This window comes from Pseudochaenichthys georgianus, unplaced genomic scaffold (genome assembly GCF_902827115.2).
Source record: "Pseudochaenichthys georgianus unplaced genomic scaffold, fPseGeo1.2 scaffold_508_arrow_ctg1, whole genome shotgun sequence".
NCBI classification, from domain to species: Eukaryota; Metazoa; Chordata; class Actinopteri; order Perciformes; family Channichthyidae; genus Pseudochaenichthys; species Pseudochaenichthys georgianus.
In genome coordinates, this window is record NW_027263069.1 from 43,681 (window position 1) to 68,934 (window position 25,254).

The 25,254-nt window shown below is 43.0% G+C and overlaps 1 protein-coding gene across 1 annotated transcript; it reads right to left on the reverse strand.

Moving 5' to 3' along the window:
* Window positions 1-2,789: 2,789 nt before the first annotated feature.
* LOC117442942 (zinc finger and BTB domain-containing protein 49-like) lies at window positions 2,790-23,310 on the reverse strand. The gene is made up of 2 exons (XM_034078903.2): window positions 22,824-23,310; window positions 2,790-4,508 (listed from the first exon to the last, which is right to left on the reverse strand). The coding sequence occupies exons 1-2, from the start codon at window positions 23,008-23,010 to the stop codon at window positions 3,331-3,333; spliced, it is 1,365 nt and encodes a 454-aa protein (XP_033934794.1). The 5' UTR covers window positions 23,011-23,310; the 3' UTR covers window positions 2,790-3,330.
* Between the last annotated feature and the right edge of the window lie 1,944 nt (window positions 23,311-25,254).

Here is a 25,254-nt window from a genome sequence, read left to right on the forward strand (position 1 = left end):
ATTGAGTTCGCTAACGTTACTAGCTTAAACAAACGTAACATGCAACGTTAGCCTAAGCCAAAATGCTCTACTACGGCTTACCTTTCATGTAAGCGCAACGGCTCGTCAGCGCAAACTCTCCCATCGAGAACAACTGCATTTCTTTTTGGCAACCTTTGCATGGTTTTAGGGTTTTAGCCATTGTTTAGAGCAGGGGTGTCGATCGCGGGGAGATTCCCAGTCGATCGCGAGAAGTGTCTAAAAATAGAACAACAATATTCTGTTTTATCGTTAATGTCCTATAAAAAAATCTTCCTGTGCCAGAATAATGCACTTGAACGCATCAAAGCTTTGTGATTGGCCGGCGTGACCCCATGTGTCGGGGCGTGGCTGGTGGGCAGTATTTCGCTGACGTTGTCCGTGTCAACAGGAGTGACAGTCCGCACACACACAAGACCGACATTATGGCAGAAGCAAAAGAGCCCAAAATATATAATTTTCACTCCGAGTGGGATGATGATTATTTGTATCTATTCCAATTCAAAGTCCACCTGTCTCATCTGCAATGCGAGAGTGGCTTTATCGAAGAAGGGTAATTTAGGAGCGGCATTTAAAAACACTGCACAAACGCTACGAGACGGAATTCCCATCTAAGTCTGCCCTACGCTCCCAAAAGGGGAGGGGCCTGAAAGGACAGCTAAATGCATGGGAGCCTGCCTGCAGACCTCCACTCTCAGGACAGTTCCGGTGCAGACCTCCACTCTCAGGACACCTCCACTGTCAGTACAGGTTTTTGATATAATAAAAACTCAAGTTAGATACCGTTATTAATCAGCTGTGAGTTTTAGTTTGTTTGAACTTAGTCATTATAATTATTGTACAAAATGGTATAAGAATGCAAACTTAAATTGATTATAGTCTATTATCAGTTCAGGTTAAGAAACTAGTGTTGCTTGCATCCTATTTTAAAGGCATTTATTTTTATACTCTATTAAAATGCAACAAAAAAGGGTTTGATTCTATTAATTTTGTCTCTTTTATTGCACGTTGGCAGCAGATTCCTGTGTAGCTTCAGATCTGAGTTATCTTATTAGTAAGCCTCATTTATACTTTTGTTGCAACACTATTTTTATATAATGGCAAAGAAAGGGTTCAGAGTCTTTTCTTTTCCCTGTGTCACATGTGGCAGCAATGTTCAATGTTTCTTGAAAACATTACCCACTGTAGTTTGTGACGTGTGAATAAACTCCAACTCTGTATCAACAACACTGTTGTGTAACTTCAGTTACATACTTGTATGTGTGTAGATTAGAAAGGTCAAATAAAGGATCTGCAGTATTTTATGAAGTATTAATCGTACAAAGGTCAGTTTTATACAAGTAGAAGTGTGTATTTACCTGGTAGTAGGCTGTCAGTAATGGCTACGCCTCTCTATTTGGACTGGTAGATCTCGGCAGACTGGCTACTTTAAAAGAAAGGTTGGGCATCCCTGGTTTAGAGTATAGGTGAAGTCCTGATAATTTATTCCGGTAAATTACTCTGACCTACTAATTGACCTGACCGAAGTTACTGAGTCTATGTAAGTTTACTGCTTGGCTCAGATCCACCAACATCAGCAAGATCTCACCTCTATTAACTCCCGAAGAACCAGGTTCAATTAACTGCTGTTTCTATTCAGACAACTCTTTTTAATCTGTTTAAGCGATCCCGAAGGATTTTGGTATCAGTAAATGGGGTGTGTTCCTACCTAAACATGTGTGTGGCAGGGTGCAGTCTTACCTTTGAAGCAGGAGAGGAGAGCACAGATTTTCCCTTTTATTGTCCCAATCCAAAAGGTGAGATCAGTTTATTTGAAGAAAAAGTAGGTCCAAACCAATACAGAGTCTATACCTTTTAACACATTATAATCATACAAAACATATTATGCTCAGGATTACCTTTTAACACATTATAATCATACAAAACATATGCTGGGGTTATATTTTTATCTAAAACCTTAATTCATATTTCTCATCTTTCCCAGATTCAAATAGAGTTATTAGTTCTAAGATCCCTATACGTACTAATAACGTATTCCGGGTATACCTTACCGAGAGCCATCTTACCCAGCTCTGAGGGCCAGAGCTTACCGGGAGAGAGTATACCAGGGGTTTCCCCCTCTCTCCCCTCGAAATCCAAAAAAGCCAGTCTTTTTATGCTCAAAAAACCGGATAGAAAACCCACAAACACCTCCTCTATACCCAACCAACATATTCTATTGGCTATGGCACAAGACACACCTTCCCAAGTTTGTGTAAAACAAAACATGACTAGATATATTCGATGGCTATGACATAACCACCCTTTTGAGGCTTCAATGTGTTTCTCCTTAAGTCCAGAGCCCCCCTCCTGCTGTGAGAGGAGGAAAGAACCTGCCTACTCTCTTATCAGAGAGTAAGGCATAAATCATTATAGGCCTTACACTCAACTAAACAAACCACTTTGTTTTGTTTATGCTGTAAATATAGAAAAACCTAAAATATGAAGCATTTTCATTGTGGGTTATACAAGAATATAACTGATTATATTTGATTATAACTAACTTTCGTTTTAAGGATTCAACATACTATGAAGCTCTCAACACCATGGCTTGTATTTTTCTTCGGATAGTCAACGGTCGTTAAAACAGCAACCTCCTGGCATACTGTCATCTCTATATCACTCATTAGAATGACCAGTTCAGAAAAAAAAAAAACACTTGCAAGTCGCGCGCGGAGCTGTATTATGTAGAAGCGAAGCAATTCTTTTCTTTAAATCTAAAAAGCGAACTATTCAGTCAGACAGCAATTTATTGTAAATGTAAAGCATTTACATTTTCAAGCACTTTATCTCAATTTCAAGCACCATTCCCAAAATTCAAGCACTTTCCTAACCTTGAAAACACCATGTCAAATTTCAAGCATTTAAGGATTTCAAGCACCCGTACAAACCCTGGATTGTGCGCCCTTTTGATAAATATGCGGACTTTTAAAAATCTGGGCCATTTAGCTGATTATGCGGTAAATTCTGCGTTCGCAGAATCGCGTTTTTCTGGAGGGTCTAATTAGAGCACAATGGACTTGTTTCTGTGCTTAATATTTGTTTTAATGCACATTCAGACTCGACTTAGAGCAATGATGTTTTATCACACTCAGAGCAGGTATCACGTTATACACACTTACTGGGACTAACTCAAAGAGTCTAAACCTAATAATAATCACTGTCTTCAGTCTCAGAAGTGTCTCCAGGGTTGTCCTCAGTATCTGGTTGAAAATGTCTCTCTGGATCTGAGTTCCTGGCTGGTTCTGGTCCTCTACAGTCCTCACCATCAGCTTATGTTTCCATGTGTTCAGCTGAGCTGCTGGCTGGAGGCTCTGCCTCTCTGTTCTCCTCAGTTTGAGTTTGATGAAGCTGTGGGGACTGACGACCAACACACTTATGGATTTTGAACTGATGACTCCAGGTGAATCTTTTGTCACAAACACTGCAGCTGAATGGTTTCTCTCCTGTGTGTATTCTCATGTGTTTCTTTAAATCTGTTCTGTGTGCAAAAGATTTCTCACAGACTGAGCAACTGAATGGTTTCTCTCTTGTGTGGACTCTCATGTGTTTCTTTAAATCTCCTCTATGTGCAAAATGTTTCTTACAAATTGTGCAGATGAATGGTTTCTCTCCTGTGTGGATTTTCATGTGTTTCTTTAAATTTCCTCTCTGTACAAAATATTTCTTGCATACTGGGCAGATAAATGATTTCTCTCCTGTGTGGATTATCATGTGTTTCTTTAAATTTCCTCCATGTGCAAAATATTTCTTACAAATTGAGCAGCTGAATGGTTTTTCTCCTGTGTGGACTTTCATGTGTTTCTTTAAATCTCCTCCCTGTGCAAAAGGTTTGTTACAAATTGTGCAGATAAATGGTTTCTCTCCTGTGTGGGTTCTCGTGTGCCGATTTAAATTTCCTCTTTGTGTAAATGTTTTCTCACACAAAGAGCAGCTAAATGTATTCTCTCCTGCACTACGTCTTGAATCACTGACAGGGTTTTGTTTATTTTTCTGAGAGTTTGAACCTGGTTCTCTGGTCTCCTTCAAATCAGCACTGTCTTCAGTGTCAGGTTCAGAAGAGTTTTCAGTGTCGGGTTCAGAAGAGTCTCCAGGGTTGTCCGCTGTCTCTGGTTGTAAATGTCTCTCTGGATCTGAGTTCCTGGCTGGTTCTGGTCCTCCACAGTCCTCTCCATCAGCTTCCGTTTCCAGGTGTTCAGTTTGTCTTTGATGAAGTTGAGTGAACAGAGGTTTCTCTTCATCATCTTCACTCTTCACAGGGACAGGAGTGAATGTGGACTTGGTGATATCAGCCTCCTCCAGCCCTTGAAGCTGCTCTCCCTCTTGACTGATCCAGAGTTCCTCCTGTTCCTCTTTAATGTGTAGGGGGGGCTCTGGGTCCTCCTGGTCCAGACTGGACTCCTGCTGCTCAGGGGGAACCTCTTCTTTAACCACCACCAGCTGCTGGACTTCTGCAGGAAACAGGAAACACATATTCAGAGAAAACTGTAGAGTATTAGAATTTAAAATATAACCACGATTAACACTTCTTTAACTTTGCAGCCCTTATCCATTCCTTATTTTAAATGCTTTTCCAGATCGGTCGGCCATTCACGGAGTGTGAGGCCGTAGCCTCATAGTTTGTGACCTGTCTCCAGAGTCGTTAGCTGAGAACTGGTGTTGGAGTTTCTCAGAGTAGTCGTTTAGCATCTCTCTCCGCCTCGCTAAACCTGTACTTGGACTCATACAGGTACATCTCAATAAATTAAATAACATGGAAAAGTGAGTTTATATCAGTAATTCAATTTATAAAGTTTAAATGTATACATCACATAGATTCATCACACAAAGTGAATTATTTTCTGTAAAAGCCTTAGATACTAATATAACTACAAAATGAAACAAGAATTTTGAACCTGGCTTTATGCAAAGTTAAGATTTCGATTCCTTAAATGTGTTAAAATTAGTGCTGTCAAAATTATCGCGTTAACGGCGGTAATTATTATTTTTATTATTTTTTAATTAATTGCGTTAAAATATGTAACGTATTTAACGCATGTGCAGAATGGCCCGCACCATACGTGCCACCAATGGCAGCGCCAGGGTATGGCTGGGTTGGCTACACCCACCAAGAAATGGCTTAGCCCCACCATGAGACATGATGTTAAAGTAAGCAACATAAAGTCTGCAGCAGTTGGTAAGATTGATTTCAGTAGCCAGGGTTTTGAAAACTTTTGTCACGTAGTGATCGACTTCTCAATAGAACATCTTTGATAACGGCGTGGTGTTGTTGCAGGAAGTCCCGACGGAGAATACTTTTGCTGTAGTACAGGTAACACATAACTGGTACGCAGGTTATGTGCGTAATCTGAAATGCGTCACACTTGTGTCACAAAGAGCATTTGCGTACCGACGTACTTGTGAAGCTTTTCCAGAAGGCGGTTAGATCACCGGACGACAGAGTCGGTCTCCGTGTGCACAGACAGGGCTGCTGTTAACGTCGGTCTGTACAACGGAATTGTGCCAAAACTACGCCAACCGGCAACTGGCTGTCTCCTCCTGATAGGTGGAGAGTTGCCCATATAAGCGGAGCTCCTCGTTCCTGACGTCAGAGAATTTTCAAATCTGTATCAGATCTGTTTTTAGAGATTTGGGTATGCAGGAAAAGAGAGAGGGTTGTGTTTTCTGACACTTGGTGAGTTCCCTGACACACCGGGGACACATTCATGTATAAAAGACGTACAAAAGTGCATTTTGCATGATAGGTCCCCTTTATTTGTTATACCTTTGGAAAAAGATGCTCCAAACTAGGGCTGCACGATATTGGAAAAAACTGACATTGAGATTTCCCCCCCTGCGATATGAAAACATACAGGAATTGAAGAAAATACAGTTTTTTCCCCCGGAAACCATCCTTTCTTGAACTTTAATGCTATACATTTGGTATTTTCCTAACTATATTTAACCGGATGAAGGATTTTAGTCACGGATGTCTGGATCTTAATTGATCAGAGCAACAAGCAGAGCTAGCTCGGTTAGCAGTGCCGAACTGCCCTGGAGAAACATATGAAACTACTTTATTCAGTGTTTCTACCTTTAATCACCGGGTGCGTTTGCTTTGGAGATTTGATTGTGATTGCTGGTTTGCTGTCACTCACTCAAGTACCCCTGACATGAGAGCTGCGCAAGTTTTCCTTTTGTAGCAAGCAGCAAAATGATTGTAACATGACGTGTTTGAGCTAATTTCCCTACTTTTTTTTTTTTTACCTTTATTTAGACAGATAGGTCCCTTGAGATCAAGGATCTCTTTTACAAGGGAGACCTGCATCAATTTAGTTCCACATGAAACATAAAAATAACATAAAAACAAACAATAGAGGACATCATATTTATATATTCACCAACACTTACAAACACCCATAGTGTCAGAAAGCATCTCGTGCAGACGTGCCTTAAAAACATTCAGAGAAATAAAATTGCTCAATTTCAATTTGCACTGTAGGCTGTTCCACGCAAGTGGAGCTGCGCACATAAAAGCCGTCTTACCTAAGACAGTCCTCACTCTTGGCACATCTAACAAGACCACATCCTGCGATCTCAGAAAATAGCTGCCCGCAACTTTCTGCTTTACCAGAGAACAGATGTAATACAGGAGTTTGCCCAACATAGCTTTATAAATAAAAGTGTACCAGTGACTGAGCCTCCGTACAGAGAGTGATGGCAAACCTGCCTTGGTATTCAGTGTACAGTGATGTGTAAGCGCTTTACAATTTGTGACAAATCTCAGAGCACTGTGATACGCAGCATCCAATTTGCTCAGGTAATTGGCAGGTGCATTCAAATACAACAAATCACCATAGTCCAGCACAGGTAAAAAGGTCACAGTGACTAGCCTTTTCCTGGCCTCAAGCGAGAAACAGGACTTGTTTCTGAAAAAGAACCCAAGCCTAACCCTCAGTTTTGTAAGCAGGTTATTGACATGAAGTTTAAAAGAGAGACAATCATCAAGCCAGATACCAAGGTATTTGTAACAGGCAACAACTTCAAGTTTTGTTCCTTGCGTAGTTACAATATCTAAAACAGGCTCTGGTGTCTTTTTAGCTTTAGAAAAGAGCATTACCTTGGTTTTATCCACATTTAAAAGAAGCTTTAGTTCAGAGAGCTGAGTCTGAATAGTGTTAAAAACAGCCTGTAATTTAACACCAGCCTCTTTAATGGAGGGACCTGCACAATACATCACAGTATCATCCGCATAAAAATGTAAAGTAGTTTCATCCACATTATCACCTACGCTGTTAATATATATGGAGAATAAAAGTGGTCCTAAAACAGAACCTTGTGGTTCACCATTATAAATGTTTAACCACTCAGAAGACAGCCCATCAAAATGAACACATTGGGACCTTTCAGAGAGGTAGTTCACAAACCACCCACTGCATGGCTGGACATGCCTATACTGAGTAGCCTCTGCTTTAAAATGTGATGATCAACGGTGTCAAACGCTTTGGAAAGGTCAATAAACAGAGCTGCACAACTCTGCTTATTATCTAAAATACTAGTAATGTCATTTACCACTTTCATTGTGGCAGTGATGATGCTGTGTTTCTTTCTGAATCCTGACTGATGTTTAGACAGGATATCATTTATACATAAAAACTCCTTTACTTGTTCACTCACTAGTCGTTCGAGCACCTTAGCCAGAACTGACCATTTAGAGATTGGCCTATAGTTATTTAAAATAGTTGCCTCCCCTCCTTTCAGTAAAGGCAAGACATAAGCAGACTTCCATACTTTTGGAATTGTATTTGTGCTGAGGGAGAGGTTAAAAAGAGAAGTAAGAGGTGGAGCAATAACATATGCAGCTATCTTTAAAAAGAAAGGTTCTAAGTTGTCCGGGCCAGCCGGTTTCCTAGGATCTAACTTGGATAAAGCTTCATGAACAATACCAATAGTTAAAGGAGTAAAACTGAAAGGGTTATTCAGATCACATTGTTCAGAGTCAAGGATTGGAGCGTTCACAGAAGCAGAAGTACAGTCAGTGACAGAATCAAACGGAGAGCCACAAGACACAAAATGCTTATTAAAGCAATTTAGCATAATAGCCCTGTCTGATATAGAGCCAGATGCTGTGGTGAGGCACGGAGGTAGCTCATTTGGGATATCACCAGTGGAAATCGATTTTATGGCTTTCCAAAATTTCCTAGGATTATTCAGGTTTTCTGTGGTAACTGACAAATAGTACTTTGATTTAGCACTTTTTACTTGAGATGTGAAGCTATTTATTAGCTGCCTAAAACGTAGCCATTCTACCTCTGAGCCTGATTTCCTAGCCTTAGCCCAAGAATGATTTCTCTCATGAAGTAGACTGGACAGCTTAGCAGAAAACCAGGGATTGTTTCGTCCCTTCACTCTAAATTTACTAGGGCTGTCCCGAATACCATTTTTCGGGCTCCGGATATCCGGTAGTAATCAGCAGAGAATATTCGGTGTGGAAAGATTTTTTTTTAAATTATTATTATTATTTTTACAAAAAAATGTCATAACACGCTCCGAGACACCTGACAACATGCTGTTAAGCAGAAATGCAGAAAGAGCATACTATTACGATTTATATTTATTTATTGTCTCAGTACTCGCATACATTAAAACTAAATGTGTCCTCTGCATTTAACCGAGCCGCAGTGCAGCGCCTGGGGACCAAATCTGGTTCCAAATTACATTTTACAACCTGAAGATACAAAACACATATTTATGCTATAACAACAATGCTTTTAATAACATAGCCGTAACAGTAGGCCTAACAGCGTAATACTTGTTACCGATACAGTAAACAGTATTTAAATAAATGAAGAACGAAAAATAAATGAACGAACTGTATGCCAATAATTGCCTTAGTCCCAGATGTTCCCACATTGCTCCTATTATTTTCACTATTCGGATCAAATTGAAAAACTAATATAAAAAACAATTCGGTTGCTTGCTTGCAACTATTTTCCAAGCAAAGAAAGTGCACGATTTTATCATGTGTAACGTTACCGTTTAAACGGCGGATAAAGCAGCTTCATCATGGCAACTTGACAACAGCTAGGCTAAGCGAGGCTAGTACTTACAGCATCCGGTGACTTTTCAGAGTTGTTGTGCCACCGTGGTAGGCCAGTTTCTTGTCGCATATTTGGCACACTGCCTTCTTCTTACCATCGTCCAATTTAAAATGGTCCCACACAGCTGAAGTCTTCGGCATTTTGTGTTCAGGTGTGTGAAACGAGGTGAAGCGTGCCGTTTGCGTTCGTGACTGTGAGTGAACGCGATGTCAGGAGCACAGGCTGAGATTGTATATATTTCCGCATTTTAACAGTGCAATTCAAAAGTATAAATATAGTATAAGAATATGGAAATTCGCCTTTATTGATAGCATACATTTAGGAAAATATTTGAATTGAAAATAAATAAAAAAACGAATATCCGAATAATGAAATTAAAACCCGAATAGTCGAATATAGCCCTAAAATGTACGCAGAGGTGCATGTCTATCTATAATTTTCATAAAACCAAGATAAAAATAAGACCATGCAGTTTCTATATCAGCACACAGATTGATTTTACCCCAATCAAAATCAAACAGATCATGTAAAAAACCCTGCTCCACAAAGTGTTTTTTGTCTCTCTTTGTGATGACACGTGGTTTAACCTTTTGGACCTTAGTGTCCCTAATTGTGGCCACAACACAGTGGTCACTCACATCATTAGCAAATACTCCCACAGATGAGTATTTATGTGGAACATTTGTTAAAATTAGATCAATTAAGGAGGATTTATTTGGGGACTTAATATTTGGGAGAGTAGGACTGTCTATAATCTGGGTAAAATTCAAAGAGGTACACAGGTTTTTAAAATCCTCTGACACAGAAGTTAACCAGTCTCAATTAAAATCACCAAGCAGCACTATTTCCTTGTAGGAAAGTTGTGATAACAGTTTTTCCAAAGACGATAGAGAGTCCTTGTCAGCCGAGGGGGCCCTGTAAGCAGCCCACCACCATGACCTGTTGACCCTTTGTTACCTCAATATTCACGGCTACAAATTCTAGCTGTTTACCAACAGATTTGGAAACCATATTAGTTACACAAAACTTATTTTTCACATAAATGGCAACGCCACCACCTTTTTTAGGCCGGTCAGTACGATATACACTGTAACCATTTATGTAAATGTCAGTGTCAATGTTTAAAACGTGCGTCCACGCGATGTGAATATCGTGCATGTGCATATCACGATTATCGTCACGATTATCGTCACAACACGATATATTGTGCAGCCCTACTCCAACACACACTGATGGAAGATCAGTTTTTAGGATTGTGATTGACTGTGTAGGAGCCTTGAAAAATGTATAGTAATGCATTTTGTTTTAAAAGGGGACCTATCATGCAAAATGCACTTCTGTACATGAATATGTGTCCCCGGTGTGTCAGGGAGCTCACCAAGTGTCAGAAAACACAACCCTCTCTTTCCCTCTATACCCAAATCTCTAAAAACGGGGCTGCAACGGATCTGATACAGATTTGGCTCTTTTTCTCCCTCCCCGAGGCAAGCGTTTGCTCCTGTAATTCAATGCAATCCCTCCCCGTCGAGGCCAGCGCTGTAATTCTCTCCGGTAGTCCACCAGCAGATGACAAACACCCACCTGTCCGCCTCTTCCAAGGGACGAGGGGACCTTGCGGCAGAGTTTGTTAGTTTTTTTTTCGCCGGTCAACATGTCCCTTAAAGTTTAAATCTTCCGGACAAAATTAGAAAAGTGCCGGTCAATGGTCTTTTTTGTTATTTATTGAGCTTTATAACAAATGAATAATGACTATATAATAATATAAGAATAAAACACTGAGGACGGAGATCTCTTCCCCCCCCCCCCCCCCCCTCTTCTGACAGCCCAACAGCTCATTTGCATTAAAGCTATGTCACAGAATCAGGCCCTGCAAAATCAGGGCTGGAAAAGAGCAAATGGAGCGAAATGAGGCATGGCTAAAATCATGCATGATCTGTTTGGTATTTTGAAAAAAAAAAAAAATATATATATATATATATATATATATGTATGGCCCTGCAATATATTGTTCATATATAGCATGATAGGTAGGGATGCACGATAATTATCGGCCCGATATTAGGAATTATGACGTCATCCCGATAAACCCGATACCAGTATTAATAGCCCCGATAATATACAATATATTTTTTGGGTAAAAAAAAAGAAAAAAATACTGCGGTGTGGGTGGATTGGGATGAGGGGCGCTTGTTTTTCACTCGGCTCCTCCCGTTTTGCCAGTACTGTGGTATTAGTGGTTTAGGAAGAGGGGAGTTCTTCACCTGAAACATAGCCATCGCTACGATGGTGTGTTAAAAGCGTACGAAGACAATAATACAATACAAAGTGTGTGTGTGTGTGGCATATGCTCGAACCGGAGCTGCCTGGACGCTGCAATCCTGTTGCGCACTATCCGTGCTGAGTGTGCTGACTTTTCGTACAATGTCCCACTGTCTGGCTTCCTGCATAAAGTCAAGTGCTCGGCGCAGTTGTGGCGAAATGTCGCTCCTCTGTTTTCATTTAAACCGCTCCTTATATCCGTTAGCGCAGCTAGCTAGCACCAGATGCTAACAGCAACAATGCACGTAAGGTCTCTCTCTCGCTCGGGCCACACATACACACACCCTCCCGGTCCTCCAGATGGCCAGTCGGTGCCTGCCGGTGAGCGTGGAAGTGTGGTCTGCCACAAGCGGGCGGCAGGAGCGGGGCTGTCAGCATCAGCTTGTAGATGGTATTTTAAACTCGATGCGCTCTGAAACTACGGGGCGGCCGAGGACAAAAAATACACATGCGTTAATCGCGTTAAAATAATTAGTGGCGTACAATTTTTTTTATTATCGGTCTTGAGAAGCAGGAAGTTATCGGTATCGGTTTCAAAAAACCAATATCGTGCATCCCTAATGATAGGTCCACTTTAATATAAGCGGCCTGCCAGTAAACCCAAAGCAGAAGAAGACGAAGTGACGTCAGCGGCTTCATTTGTGTAATCTTCCCTCAGGGAAAAGTACTCCGGTGTGAACGCGATCGGCTCTTAGTTCCATAGGGGATCCAAGTGCTGGGAACTAAGTACGGCAAAGTACTTGGTGTGAACGCGGCTATTGTGCATGTCCAAGGAGAATAAGTGGATCATTCCAGTTTTCATTAAACCACATTATTTTGCAACAGTTTTTGATAACAGCAAGTACTTTTTTGTAGCGTGTCACACAATATGCAAAATGCCAACACCCTTTCCGAATAATCTAATTTATTAGTGATTTGAACAAATGTATTATTGGGGTAGGTTTTGTTTATCAAAATTGATAAAAAGGGAGAAACTGTTGGGGGAATATCTTCCTAGGCCCATAGCTGTGACCCAGTTTATCAGTTTGTACTGACGACACTGAGCACACGCACCTGTAGCTTGGCTGCTGTGCTCTCACTGGTTTGTCTCCCTGTTCCTGCCCGTTGGCTCAGCTGATAGAGGTGCTATGGTTTTATCTTGTTCTGCACAATGTTGATTATTCTCTCAGAACCAGCTAAATACATGGGTCTGGGTAGAGATCCTCAGAATTGGTTTGGAATCCGTTGTGGCTCGTGACACGTCTTGTGAATTCTCCGGCCGAAACTCCAAATAAACCGTCAGTGTTTGTCATCAAAGCTCCTGCTCTCCCCGTGTCTCTGAGTCCTGTTTCCAATTGCTTCAGAAGTTTCCATCACACAGGGTTTTCTCTAAACTGGGTAACAGGGGCGCTGCACCCTCTAACTCTCAGCGTGCACCCTCATACCAAAATGCAGATTTCCCCATAACATGTTAAAGTGATGTCAGAAAAACAATATTTATCATTTGGCATGAGACACTAGGGTTGCCAGAAACTGACCATGATCAAAATCGATTATTCGACCCCCCCCCCCCCCCGCGCGCGAGAAAAAAAGAAAAAGAAAAAAAAACTCCGTAAAGGAATTCCGTTGTTTTCTTTACTAGAACATGTTTAACAATACAAACAACAAACAAGCATGTCATCACAACGACGTGGCCTTGAAGTGAAGTTGGTAATGGCCGGCTGTGCTGCGTCTTTCTCTGTAACCTCTTTGGCGTGCTTCGCACTCAAATGCCAACGCATTGTTGAGGTTGAGCTGTGATAAACCAACGTCTTTTCGCAGAGCTTGCATTTAACTTCCTTTGGACTTGTATGTTCGAAGTAGTTCCACGAGGAGGAACTCTTTTTACCTGCCGCTTTGTTCATCTTTAGTCGCACGTGTGAGGGAGAGGGGGGGGGGGGGGGGTGGGGTCGGTGTGTAGCGTGCTGCAGCAGCAGTCTGCTCTGCTCGCAGGCTTCCTCCAAGTTTACAGTAAAATAAACTGGTGGTGTGACCAATGGCCATTTACAATTATTAATACTATTACTATTATTAACATTATATATATATATAATGTTAATAATAGTAATAGTATTAATAATTGTAAATGGCCATATATATATATATATATATATTTTGGTTGAAACTAAGCCAGAAAAAAAAAAAAACATAAATAATAAAAAATATATATATAAATAATAAAAAAAGTACAGTGTCATCTCATCATTGATTTCCGATTCCCTGGACTGTTATGGAATATATGTCCAGGGAGCTTTTAGCTAACAGTTTGACTGACTAGACTAGAGCAGTGGTTCCCAAACGGTGTGCCGCGGCACACTGGTGTGCCGTGAGGCAAGTCCGGGTGTGCCGTGGGATTTTGTGACAACCATACATTATTATTGCAATATACAACTACACAGAAATAATAATGTTTTAATTTACTATATCAGTACTTTGTAGGTATATATGTACGTAATCTGCGCGACTTGCGCGTCCACATCTCCACGCGCAGTGCTGCATAAACATGGCTGAGTCAGCGATAACTCTCGAGGGGTGGAGGTATGCCCATTATTTTGAGTTCATCCGAAGAATAGACAGGAATGTGACGGTGAGGTGCAAACTGTGTCCAGGCCAGAAGCTGTTATCCACTGCTGTAAACACCACGTCAGACCTCAACAAGCTCCTGCAAAGAACACATGCTAAGGTGGAGCTACCGCACACGCCATTTGTTGTTTTGTTTATATCACGTAGTTCTTCTTCTCTGTCTTCCGGTTGTTGCCTGTTTTGAATGACAAATACACACTACCGCCGCCTGCTGGTAAGGAAAGTTATTGCCACTCACGCATGCGCAGTTCGTACGTGCTTGGCGAGTAAGGTAACGAGTTACTTTATGAAGATAGTAACGAAGTAGTGTAATATATTACTTCTTTTTTTTTTTTAAAGTAATATATTACATTTTTTTATTAACAACCCCATCTCTGGAGTTGGCGTTCTCTACTCTGATTTACATGAAGAACAACAGGAGGTCACGGCTCTCTGTTGAACAGGACTTGCGAGTGGCCCTCTCCTCAGTGCCACCAAGGATAACAAAATTCTGCGCGCCCCGACGGGCACATGTATCTCACTAATTTGTAAGTCGGCAAAAATATTTACAATAGCACATGTTTCAATGCTGATTGCTGAAATGTTACATTTATAATTTGTAGTTCAGGACCATGGACAATGCAGCTTCCTTGCATTGACAGTTCTCTGTGCTGAGTTTCCTTTGCCTCATTTTTAATGTTGTGACCTGTCTGGTTTAAATGAGTGTGTTGCTGTTTTGATGAATCCTAATTTGATACAGTTTCAAATTAATTTCTGAAATATTTCGTTAATAAATATTTCATGAGTAATATAGTTGTTTTTGTCACATTTTATTTCGCATTAGTAAATAATTATGCACATTTACAGATATTTTACATGATATGAGTGATAACACGTGTTATAAGGGCTATTTTGCACAATAGCTTTTCCGGTTATGACCCGTCCCCTTGTGTGTTATGAAGGTTTGTATGCATGTAAATGGTCTGCAGAGTCAAAACCCTCAAAGTGCACCCTGTAGCGAGGAAAACTCTAAAACAGAGAAGACCTCCCCAAAACGCCTCGTTGGAGATACGTCACTGTCCATTTGATTCTTCCGGGTACATCATGATGTCATGTCGTCCCCGGAACGAAATGGACCAATCCGTGGAGCCGTGCCGTTACGTTACGTCCGCGGAGCCGTTATGTTAAGCCCCCGCTGATTGGTCCAAATTGACCAATCCACGGACTTCCTCACACACTCAGTGCAGGCAGCTCTGCTGATCTCTCCTCCCTGGCTGCAGGCTGATAACAGACAGTTGGGATCGCGGCGAAATTCTCTCTGCAGACCCATTCTCACAGCGTTCATCAACCTTTTTCTTACTCAATATCAAGCCACACTTATTGTTTTTACTTCGGCTGTGACTTTGTGTGTGCTCAGGGTGAGTTTGGCTGTGTATCGCTAAACAAGGAAATCACACCTCCACGGAGCTTAGCGCGATTCACAACGTCCCGACTGGTCCCGACCAATCGGAGCACACTGGGCTCACAGGGAGGGGGGGGGGGCAAGAGCTGCAGAGAGCCATTAAGGACAGAGAGTGAAGACACAGAGATGCTGTATGCGAAACCAATGTGAGTTTGGAAAATTGCACGGTATAAATATATTCTAGTAGACTCAACAATGGAATTATGATCAGTGGAAATGGCCATGACATGGGACCTTTAAAGTACCGATACTAATGATACCGCGATACCCTGCCATCGCGGTACCTTTCAAGTATCGGTACACCGTGCAACACTAGCCTACACTAACTTATTATAATTATATTATATTATATTAATATATTATATTATTGTTATTATCATTGTTATTGTAGTAAGCACCAAGGCTATTTGCTCCCTTGTTGGACTGTCCCTGTGTCTCCTATTTTCCCGGTGTGTGTGCGCGCGCCAGGGCTGGAAATTAATTTTTCAAAACATTTGAATATTTACACAACACATGAACATCTACCAGCCACTGGGGGAAAGCTACCAGCCATTCAGTAGTAAACCAATGGTACATTTGTATTATGCATTTAAAATCTACCAGCCACTGTTATGTTTTACCAGCATTTGGCTGATGGTTGGTGTTCATTTCCATCCCTGGCGTGAGTGTGTGTATATTTTATCAGAAAACAAAGCATATTAATAATTATTGCATTTGTCTTTCAAAGAGGTCAGGAAAGAGGCAACTAAGCATTCTTTCATGCTTTCAAAACAATCAGCTCCCTAAAAAGGTGGCCAGGTCAGAGGACACTGTAGAGGAGACTGTGGAGGAGACTGTGGAGGAGGTAGAGGAGGCAGTAGAGGAGACTGTGGAGGAGACTGTGGAGGAGACTGTGGAGGAGGTAGAGGAGGCAGTAGAGGAGGCAGTAGAGGAGACTGTGGAGGGATGTGAGGAGACTGTGGAGGAGACTGTGGAGGAGACAGTGGAGAGGGAGAGTAGAACAGTGGAGGAGGTAAGAGGAGGGGTAGAGGAGACTGGTGGAGGAGACTGTGGAGTGGGACTGTGGGGAGGAGACTGTGGAGGGACGTGGATGTAGAGGAGGAGGGGAATGTGGAGGAGGTAGAGGAGGCAGTAGAGGAGGCTGTGGAGGAGACTGTGGAGGAGACTGTGGAGGAGGTAGAGGAGGCAGTAGAGGAGGCAGTAGAGGAGACTGTGGAGGAGGTAGAGGAGGCAGTAGAGGAGGCAGTAGAGGAGACTGTGGAGGAGACTGTGGAGGAGGTAGAGGAGGCAGTAGAGGAGACTGTGGAGGAGACTGTGGAGGAGACTGTGGAGGAGGTAGAGGAGACTGTGGAGGAGACTGTGGAGGAGGTAGAGGAGACTGTGGAGGAGACTGTGGAGGAGGTAGAGGAGACTGTGGAGGAGACTGTGGAGGAGGTAGAGGAGGCAGTAGAGGAGGCAGTGGAGGAGACTGTGGAGGAGGTAGAGGAGGCAGTAGAGGAGGCAGTAGAGGAGACTGTGGAGGAGACTGTGGAGGAGGTAGAGGAGGCAGTAGAGGAGACTGTGGAGGAGACTGTGGAGGAGGTAGAGGAGGCAGTAGAGGAGACTGGGGAGAACCCATTGGAAACAGAGAAAAGGAGAGGATTATGTGGAGCAGCCACATGTAGGTGTTCCTTTAAGAAGGAGTGGTCAACTCGATGGCCAGTCATCACAATGGGAACCACCAGCTCCTTCTACTGGTGCTCAGTGTGCAGACAAGAGAACTCCTGTGCTCATCAAGGCGTGAGGGACACAAGCAGGCATGTGGAAGGCAAGGGACATCGGGCCAAAGAACAGTCTCTAAACTCAGTCAGCAGTATTCAGGGTTCATACACTTTTTCACCAATGATTTTCAATGACCTTTCCATGACCTCTCAATGACCTTTACCTCATTTTCCATGACCAAAAAAAATTCCCACTGAAAATGGTTTATTTGAACATGGAACAGGAAAATAAGGTCTGCATTATGAAACATGTTGGGCCTATCTAAAACAAATCAAATAGTAGGCTTACTAGCTTCTACACGCTAAAGCAACTGTAGTCAGGGAGGCTGGTATGAAAAAGGTGGCAAGGACCCGACCCCTGACCCCCTGAAAGCAGCAGTGTCAATAATAACAGAAACGCCAAAGAGTCACATCTAATAGAAATATATAAAAGCATTTATTTTAATTGTGTAGCAGTCAGTTTATAATTCTGGCTGTTGAGCATTCTGAAATGTGTTGTCCTGCCTCTGCCAGGCTGAGTCTTTCTATCTGTATTAGCCACTGGTGTAAAGTAACTAAGTTCATAAACTCAACAAGTACTATACGTGGGTACAATTTTGAGATACTTGTACTTTATTTAAGTATTTCAATGTTTTGCTACTTTGTACTTCTACTCCTCTACAGTTCAGAGGTACATGGTGTACTTCTACTCCACTACAGTTCAGAGGTACATGGTGTACTTCTACTCCTCTACAGTTCAGAGGTACATGGTGTACTTCTACTCCTCTACAGTTCAGAGGTACATGGTGTACTTCTACTCCTCTACAGTTCAGAGGTACATGGTGTACTTCTACTCCACTACAGTTCAGAGGTACATGGTGTACTTCTACTCCACTACAGTTCAGAGGTACATGGTGTACTTCTACTCCACTACAGTTCAGAGGTACATGGTGTACTTCTACTCCTCTACAGTTCAGAGGTACATGGTGTACTTCTATACCACTACAGTTCAGAGGTACATGGTGTACTTCTACTCCTCTACAGTTCAGAGGTACATGGTGTACTTCTATACCACTACAGTTCAGAGGTACATGGTGTACTTCTACTCCACTACATGTATTTAATACCTTTAGTTACTCTACAGATGTGGATGAATGATGGTAAATCTAATCAAGTGTTAAATCAGACTTTAGTTCCACCTGGAGTAAATCCACCAGCTACCCTGCAGTCTACAAAGTACTTCAGACTAGCTGCACCTTCACCAGCTACCCTGCAGTCTACAAAGTACTTCAGACTAGCTGCACCTTCACCAGCTACCCTGCAGTCTACAAAGTACTTCAGACTAGCTGCACCTCCACCAGCTACCCTGCAGTCTACAAAGTACTTCAGACTAGCTGCACCTCCACCAGCTACCCTGCAGTCTACAAAGTACTTCAGACTAGCTGCACCTCCACCAGCTACCCTGAAGTCTACAAAGTACTTCAGACTAGCTGCACCTTCACCAGCTTTGAGAACACTTTCATGATCAATCATTATAAAACATATCATATATATCAGGGGTCTCCAACCTTTCTCCACCTGAGAGCTACTTTGAAAAAATGAAAGTGGCCAAGAGCTACTTGCATCACATCGCTTACATTTATTCACATAGCACTCATCAGTTGAATTAAGCTACTTTTGTGTGAAATTGCAATACCTAAAGCTTATCTAAAATCTTAACTTCACATCAAGGTCCAAGAAAACGACAATTTCTCACATATTAATATGGACAACATAGTAAGTACTTCACTGAAGATTCACATACATGTCCAAGAGCAAATTACAATGTTTTCACTTCTTCTTATAGCCCACATAGTAAATACATCGCCTTAATCACCACCTTGCAAGCATCTTATGGCACGTGTGTAAAATAAGTGCATTCACTCTTTTACAGTCAGTGAGATGAATGGCGCTGCATGGAGTCACCATACAGGTGTATGCTGGACCCACTTAGGTCCACTCTAATAGAGTAATTTACATGTTCATCAGTCGGTCTTGTTCTGTATTTAGATTTCATTCATGCCAGAAAAGGCTGCTTCACAAAGGCAATTAGAGCCACATAAAGCAGACAGGTTCAGTGCTGCTTGGTGATGTTCTTATAGTTTTCTGGGTGTATACAAGGCTCCAGAAATGTTGTGAGTTTTGCTGAGACTTAAGCTAAACATGATTTTGGAGATGTATAACCTCCATCTCCACAGGATTGACACTGAACAGTGCAGCCATCTTTTCTTCTTCTTCGTGTTGACATGAAATTATAAGCCATAATAAATCAATTGTAGGTCTAGCCTCCCTATATCTGTGTGTGACGTTTTCCATCCTCAAAAACAAAAAACAAATAATTCTGCAGTCGAGCTGCAGCTTCAAGCAACGGTCTTCTGTTAAAGAAAGGACACTGAATGTCCTGAATGAGGCATCACACACAGGACTTGAGTCTGAACAAAGCAGACAAGGAGTATTTACAACAGCATTATAAAAACAAAAATACTGCATGTGGGTGCACACTTACATTCTCTGTCTCACTGTTACATGAATCCCATGAATGTATGAGATCAAGTTAGCTTCATTATATCTCAGTGATTAAGTGAATAATAAAGTTTCTATCGGGTCACTGTCAGCCTGTCACTCATTATTTTCAGGAGGGGGCGGGGCTTGGAGGAACAGAGGAGACGGTGATCGCGGAAGCTTTCCTTCTGCCTTCACAAACTTTACACGCGTATTTATCAACTGAAAATAGCAAGACGACATTCATACTCTGCAATCCAAGACTTGATTAAATCCACCAAAAACCTGACATGACGATAACGAGTGTTTTTCAAAAACACAAATCTATTTAGATGAGAATACTTTTCTACTTTTACTTGAGTAACATTTTGAATGCAGGACTTTTACTGTAACAGAGTATTCCTACACTCTGGTACTTCTACTTTTACTCAAGTACAAGATCAGAGTACTTCTACTTTTACTCAAGTACAAGACCTGAGTACTTCTACTTTTACTCAAGTACAAGACCTGAGTACTTCTACTTTTACTCAAGTACAACATCTGAGTACTATACTTTTATTAAGTACAAGATCTGAGTACTTCCACTTCTACTAAAGTACAAGATCTGAGTACTTCTACTCGAGTACAAGATCTGAGTACTTCTACTTATCTGAGTACTTCTACATTAACTCAAGTACAAGACCTGAGTACTTCTACTTTAACTCAAGTACAAGATCTGAGTACTTCTACTTTTACTCTAGCACAATATCTATACTTATTAGGGATGTCCCGATCACCTTTTTTTGCTCCCGATCCGATTCCGATCATTTGATTTTGACAATCTGCCGATAACGATTTTTCCCGATCCGATCTTTATGCAATGCATTAAGAGAAAAAAAAGGTAACAGATAACGGCTGGCCATCCAACGCGATGAGTTCAGCTATCTTGGCTGTTATTTGGCCTTTTCACTGTTCTGGGGCAGTTTCTCTTTCCTTTTGAAAGTCTCTGAAAGTGTCGGTTGTTTCAGTGCCGTTACCCGAGTGGCCGCTGTGTACTCGCCGTGTTGTTGTTGGTGTTTGTTTCTCAGGTGGCGTATTAGATCGGTCGTGTTGAACGTAGCTCTGTTCTTTCCACCACGCGGAACCTCCGCCTTGCAAACATTGCATCTGGCTGTTACACTGCCTTCGCTTTCAATTTTATAATACTTCCAAACTCCTGACATTTTCTCTGTCCCGACTCCCGAGTCAGCAGCTGAACGTAGCCTCTCGTTAGCTTGCTGCTACTATTAGACACTGCGCCGGGTGCGCCCTGCACACTCTGTTGCCAGATTTCAGAGAAATAAGCAACCAGGTCTATGAAAACAAGCCCAAAGAAAGCAACACATACATGATGGTGTAATTTTAAACCAAAACTAAGTCCTCAGGATGACTTTAAGACGTGAACATGGTCATTTTTGTTTTGTAACATTAAATTAAAAAAAATATATATATAAAAAAAAAAAAAAATCCCGATCCCCGATTTTTTGAAAATCACGTGATCGGCTCCGATCCCCGATCACGTGATCGGGACATCTCTAATACTTATACCACCTTCGTTTATAGCCTATGAAAAAAACTATTAGAAAACGAAGGCTAAAGCTAACGTTAGCAGATAGTGACAATGTATGCTAGCTAGCTCAACGATTCCTTAATGATATTGTGACAGAAAAACATTTCAGTTCACATCACGCTCTGCCGCTCTGCTCTGAACACCGTTCTAACAGCTGTTCACCAGCGGTGCAGTCTGTGCCACAGTGACTCCGCACAGTTAACGAACGCACCGTAGATAATGTAGCTGACCCTCATCCCGGAGCAGCAGAGTTCAGCCGACAGGCAGGAAGACTCGAGCACACAGCTAAATAACACCATGCGCGTCATGATGGCACATAACAGCTCGCGACCGCAGATTATTTTGGCGATTAGATCAAATGTAAATTATATTTGACGCAACTTTAGTTACATTTCCATGACTTTTCCAAAACTTTGGGATAAACATCGTTTTCCATAACTTTTCCAGGGCCTGGAATTTGCATTTTGAATTTCCATGACCTTTCCAGGTTTTCAACGACCGTACGAACCCTGAGTATTGCACAGTTCTACGTGCCAGAAACTTCTGTTGGAGGCATGAGTGTACAAGAGGCCAAGGTACATACAGTACAGTGTAGCACAGGAAAACTAAAAAGCTGGCGGCAATGTTTGATGAATTACATTGCTCTTCAAATTGATGGTCACATTACCTTGAAAACGTATTTACGGTTATTATGAAGTATGTAATCAGTCGTTTCTGTTGCAGACCAGGAGGGCAGAGGTGAAGGTTGCTGGTGCAATGGTGCAGCACAATGTTCCCTTTGCCGTTGCTGACCATTTCAGCCCCTTGTACAAAGAATGTTTTAGAGACTCCCCTACAGCTCAGGGCTTTCAGAGCGCAAGCACAACGTGCCTCATAAATGAAGCAGTGGCACCTCATGTTAAGAAGGAACTGGTGATGAAGATGAGAGAGAATCCCTTCACACTTGTCACAGATGGCTCGAATGATACTGGTATGTGCTTAACAACTTCTATCAGTAATTAGTACTTATTTTTTATCCATTTCTACGGATATTTCTATGGATATCCCCATGCCCCAAGATCCCCCCACCTTTAATGTTGAGGAGTATGTCCTCAATCAAGTGCAAGGTAAGAAATATTTGGCACCACATGACATACACATAATCAATTGAAATCAAAAGCAAAGCATTTGAGTAATAGAGTCTCGGTTCCTTTTTTTAAAGGTGACCGGTTTGAGACAGTTTGGGAGGCTCACTAAAATAGCTCGACTTGTGCTCGTGCCCCCTCACTCTAATGCCGACATGGAGAGGGTTTTCTCGATGGTTGGACTGAACAAGACAAAAACTAGGAACAGCTTGGCCCTAGGTGCAACACCGTCCTCCATCCAGTCAAATAGAGCGTCAGAGACAGCTATTAAGAGTCTAACGAGTTAACACAGAGTCTAAAGAGTTAGAGAGAGTGAAGAACGAGGGAACAGACCTGCTCTGTGGATCTGAAGCTGAGGCTGTAAAACAGCGTCCAGTAGTTTCCGGTGTCTCTCGTTCTCCTGTCTTGAACGGGACAGTTCCTCCTCGTACTCTGCTATCGTTCTTTCAAACAGAACAAAGATGTCTTCAGCAGCCTCAGTGAGTCGCTGCTTCACCAACGAGAGCAGCACAACACTCATGTTTACTAAATCACCACTTCCTGTTTCTCTCACTCTGTGTTGCTAGCGTGTTACCAGCTAGCATGCTAAGCTAGCATGCTAAGCTAGCTTCTAGAGTCCGAGGTAAAGGCTTCAGAAGAAAGAGCACAGAGTCAGAGGTTCATCCAGACACACAGACGATGGGTGGATCGGCTGTTCGCACACACTTCCTCAGGAACACCGAGAGAGAACCATGGATGTAGCGAGAGAACCGAGAGAACCCACGAGACGCGATCTGGTTCCATTAGAAAGAGCGAGACCATCACTTCCGGTGCATCACTTCTTCTTCTTCTCTCGATTTAAAGAAGGATTGCAAACAACTGTAAGGTGCATACCGCCACCTACTGTACAGAGTGTGTATCAATTATACCAGTGGAGGCTGTGGCGCAGTGGATTATTAGAGCGTTGGTGTTCGGATCAGGGGAGCACAGGTTCAAATCCCACTGCAGTCAGCATGTTGTGTCCCTGAGACACTTCACTCCAAATTGCTCCTGTGGGGATTGCCCGCAGTGTTGAGTATGTAAATCGCTTTGGATAAAAGCGTCTAACAAGTGACATGTAATGTATAATACCACTGTATTTACGTTGTTTAAAATTCTTCCAATCAATCCTGTTTCACTCAAATACTTAAGAATGGCCTTCCTGGTAGCTCTTCCCCCTCACCGTCTGTCCCCAGTGTCCCCAGCAGGCTCCACTCCCTTCCTGCCTCTCTGACCCTGTCTCTTAGTGTTTCCCTCTCTGTTTAGTACATGTTGCAGTGTAATATGATGTGTTCCACATTTTCTTTCACTCCACGGAGGAGATGTCGGAGAGAACGCGCGCCGAGGTGTGGTTACACTTTACCCGTCTCGATGCTCGTGGACTAAAGTGCAATAAGAGTTTAGCATGTAAGGGCAGTAACACAAGCAATTTGTCTAAACATCTTGCAAAAGTGCACCGCTTTCGACTGTCTTCCTAATAGCCCTGTAGCCCATCCACGAGTAACTTTTCCACGTCAGGTATTATGTATGCTCGTAGAAACACATGGAGTTAACTCAATTAGGAGGACTGTCTGAGGACCACAGATGGAAATGAGCGATTAGCTATAATCTGGCATATTGCATCTCTTAATGTTTTTGTATGCATGGTTTTAAAAAAAGGTTATCGCGGGGGCGGATCCACACCCCTTCTGCTTTCTGTGTATGGGGCCTGACCACGCCGTGAGCGGTATGGGTCCGGCGCCGGCATGCTCAGCCTGCCAGATGCTTCCTCGGCTCACGCGTGAGCATCGTGGGCAGCATTCCCTGTCGGCGGAGGCCCCGCAGGAGGAGGTGGAGGATCCGGATCTCGACGTCGTCGAGATGGGCGATTCAGGAGAGGAGGAAGTGCCGTTCCGGTTCTCCCTTCCGTGGGGCCAGACGACCCCGATTCTGGAGGAGGAGGACGAGGACGCCTCGGTGTCTGGAGGTCCGACTCTCAGGTCTGCGCGTATAGATTTCCCAGCGATGATGACCCTGGCGGCGGAGCGCGTAGGCCTACCGCTCCCACCACCGCTGCCACAGAGGCCTGTAAGCCGCCTGAGACAGGGGTTTTACGGCCCGGTGCATCCAGCGCAGCCGACCTTCGTTTCGCCCCAGCTGCCGGATATATGGCGGTGTGTGGAGGCGACATGGCAGCAGCCATTCAAGACGAACCCCAGTAGCCGCTATGGCAGGCATCATCAAGGTGGAGGGCCGCTCGGACACAGCGTGTTCGGGTGTGCCCCCCCTTGATGAGAGGGGGGGCTTCCGCGGGCGGCTGGTTGGGCGGAGGGTAAGCGACCCCTGCCCCCGCTGCCCCGGGACCGAGACACTCTGGAATATCTGGACAAGAGATGTTCAAACTCGGTACGCAGATGGCGGCTGCAGCGAATAATCTCGGCGTGTTGGGCGTCTCCCTGATCACCCCTCAGGCAGCCGCCCCCACCCTCCTGTCTCAAGACGGGAGCGATTATCCGGACCGCGCTATAGGTCAGATGAACAATGTGATTCATGGCGTGGCCACTGCAGCAGGGCGGGTGATTTCCTTGGCCACAGTGGCGTCTCGTCACGTGTGGTTGGGACTCACTGCCCTATAAGGACTGAGAAGATCTCCTCCGAGCCCCCGTGTCCACGGAGGGGCTCTTTGGGTCGATCTCCTCGGTCACTCAGCGCTTCAGCCGCCTGGAGGAGGCGAGGATCCAGTTTAGCCGGATGCTACCGCTGGCCC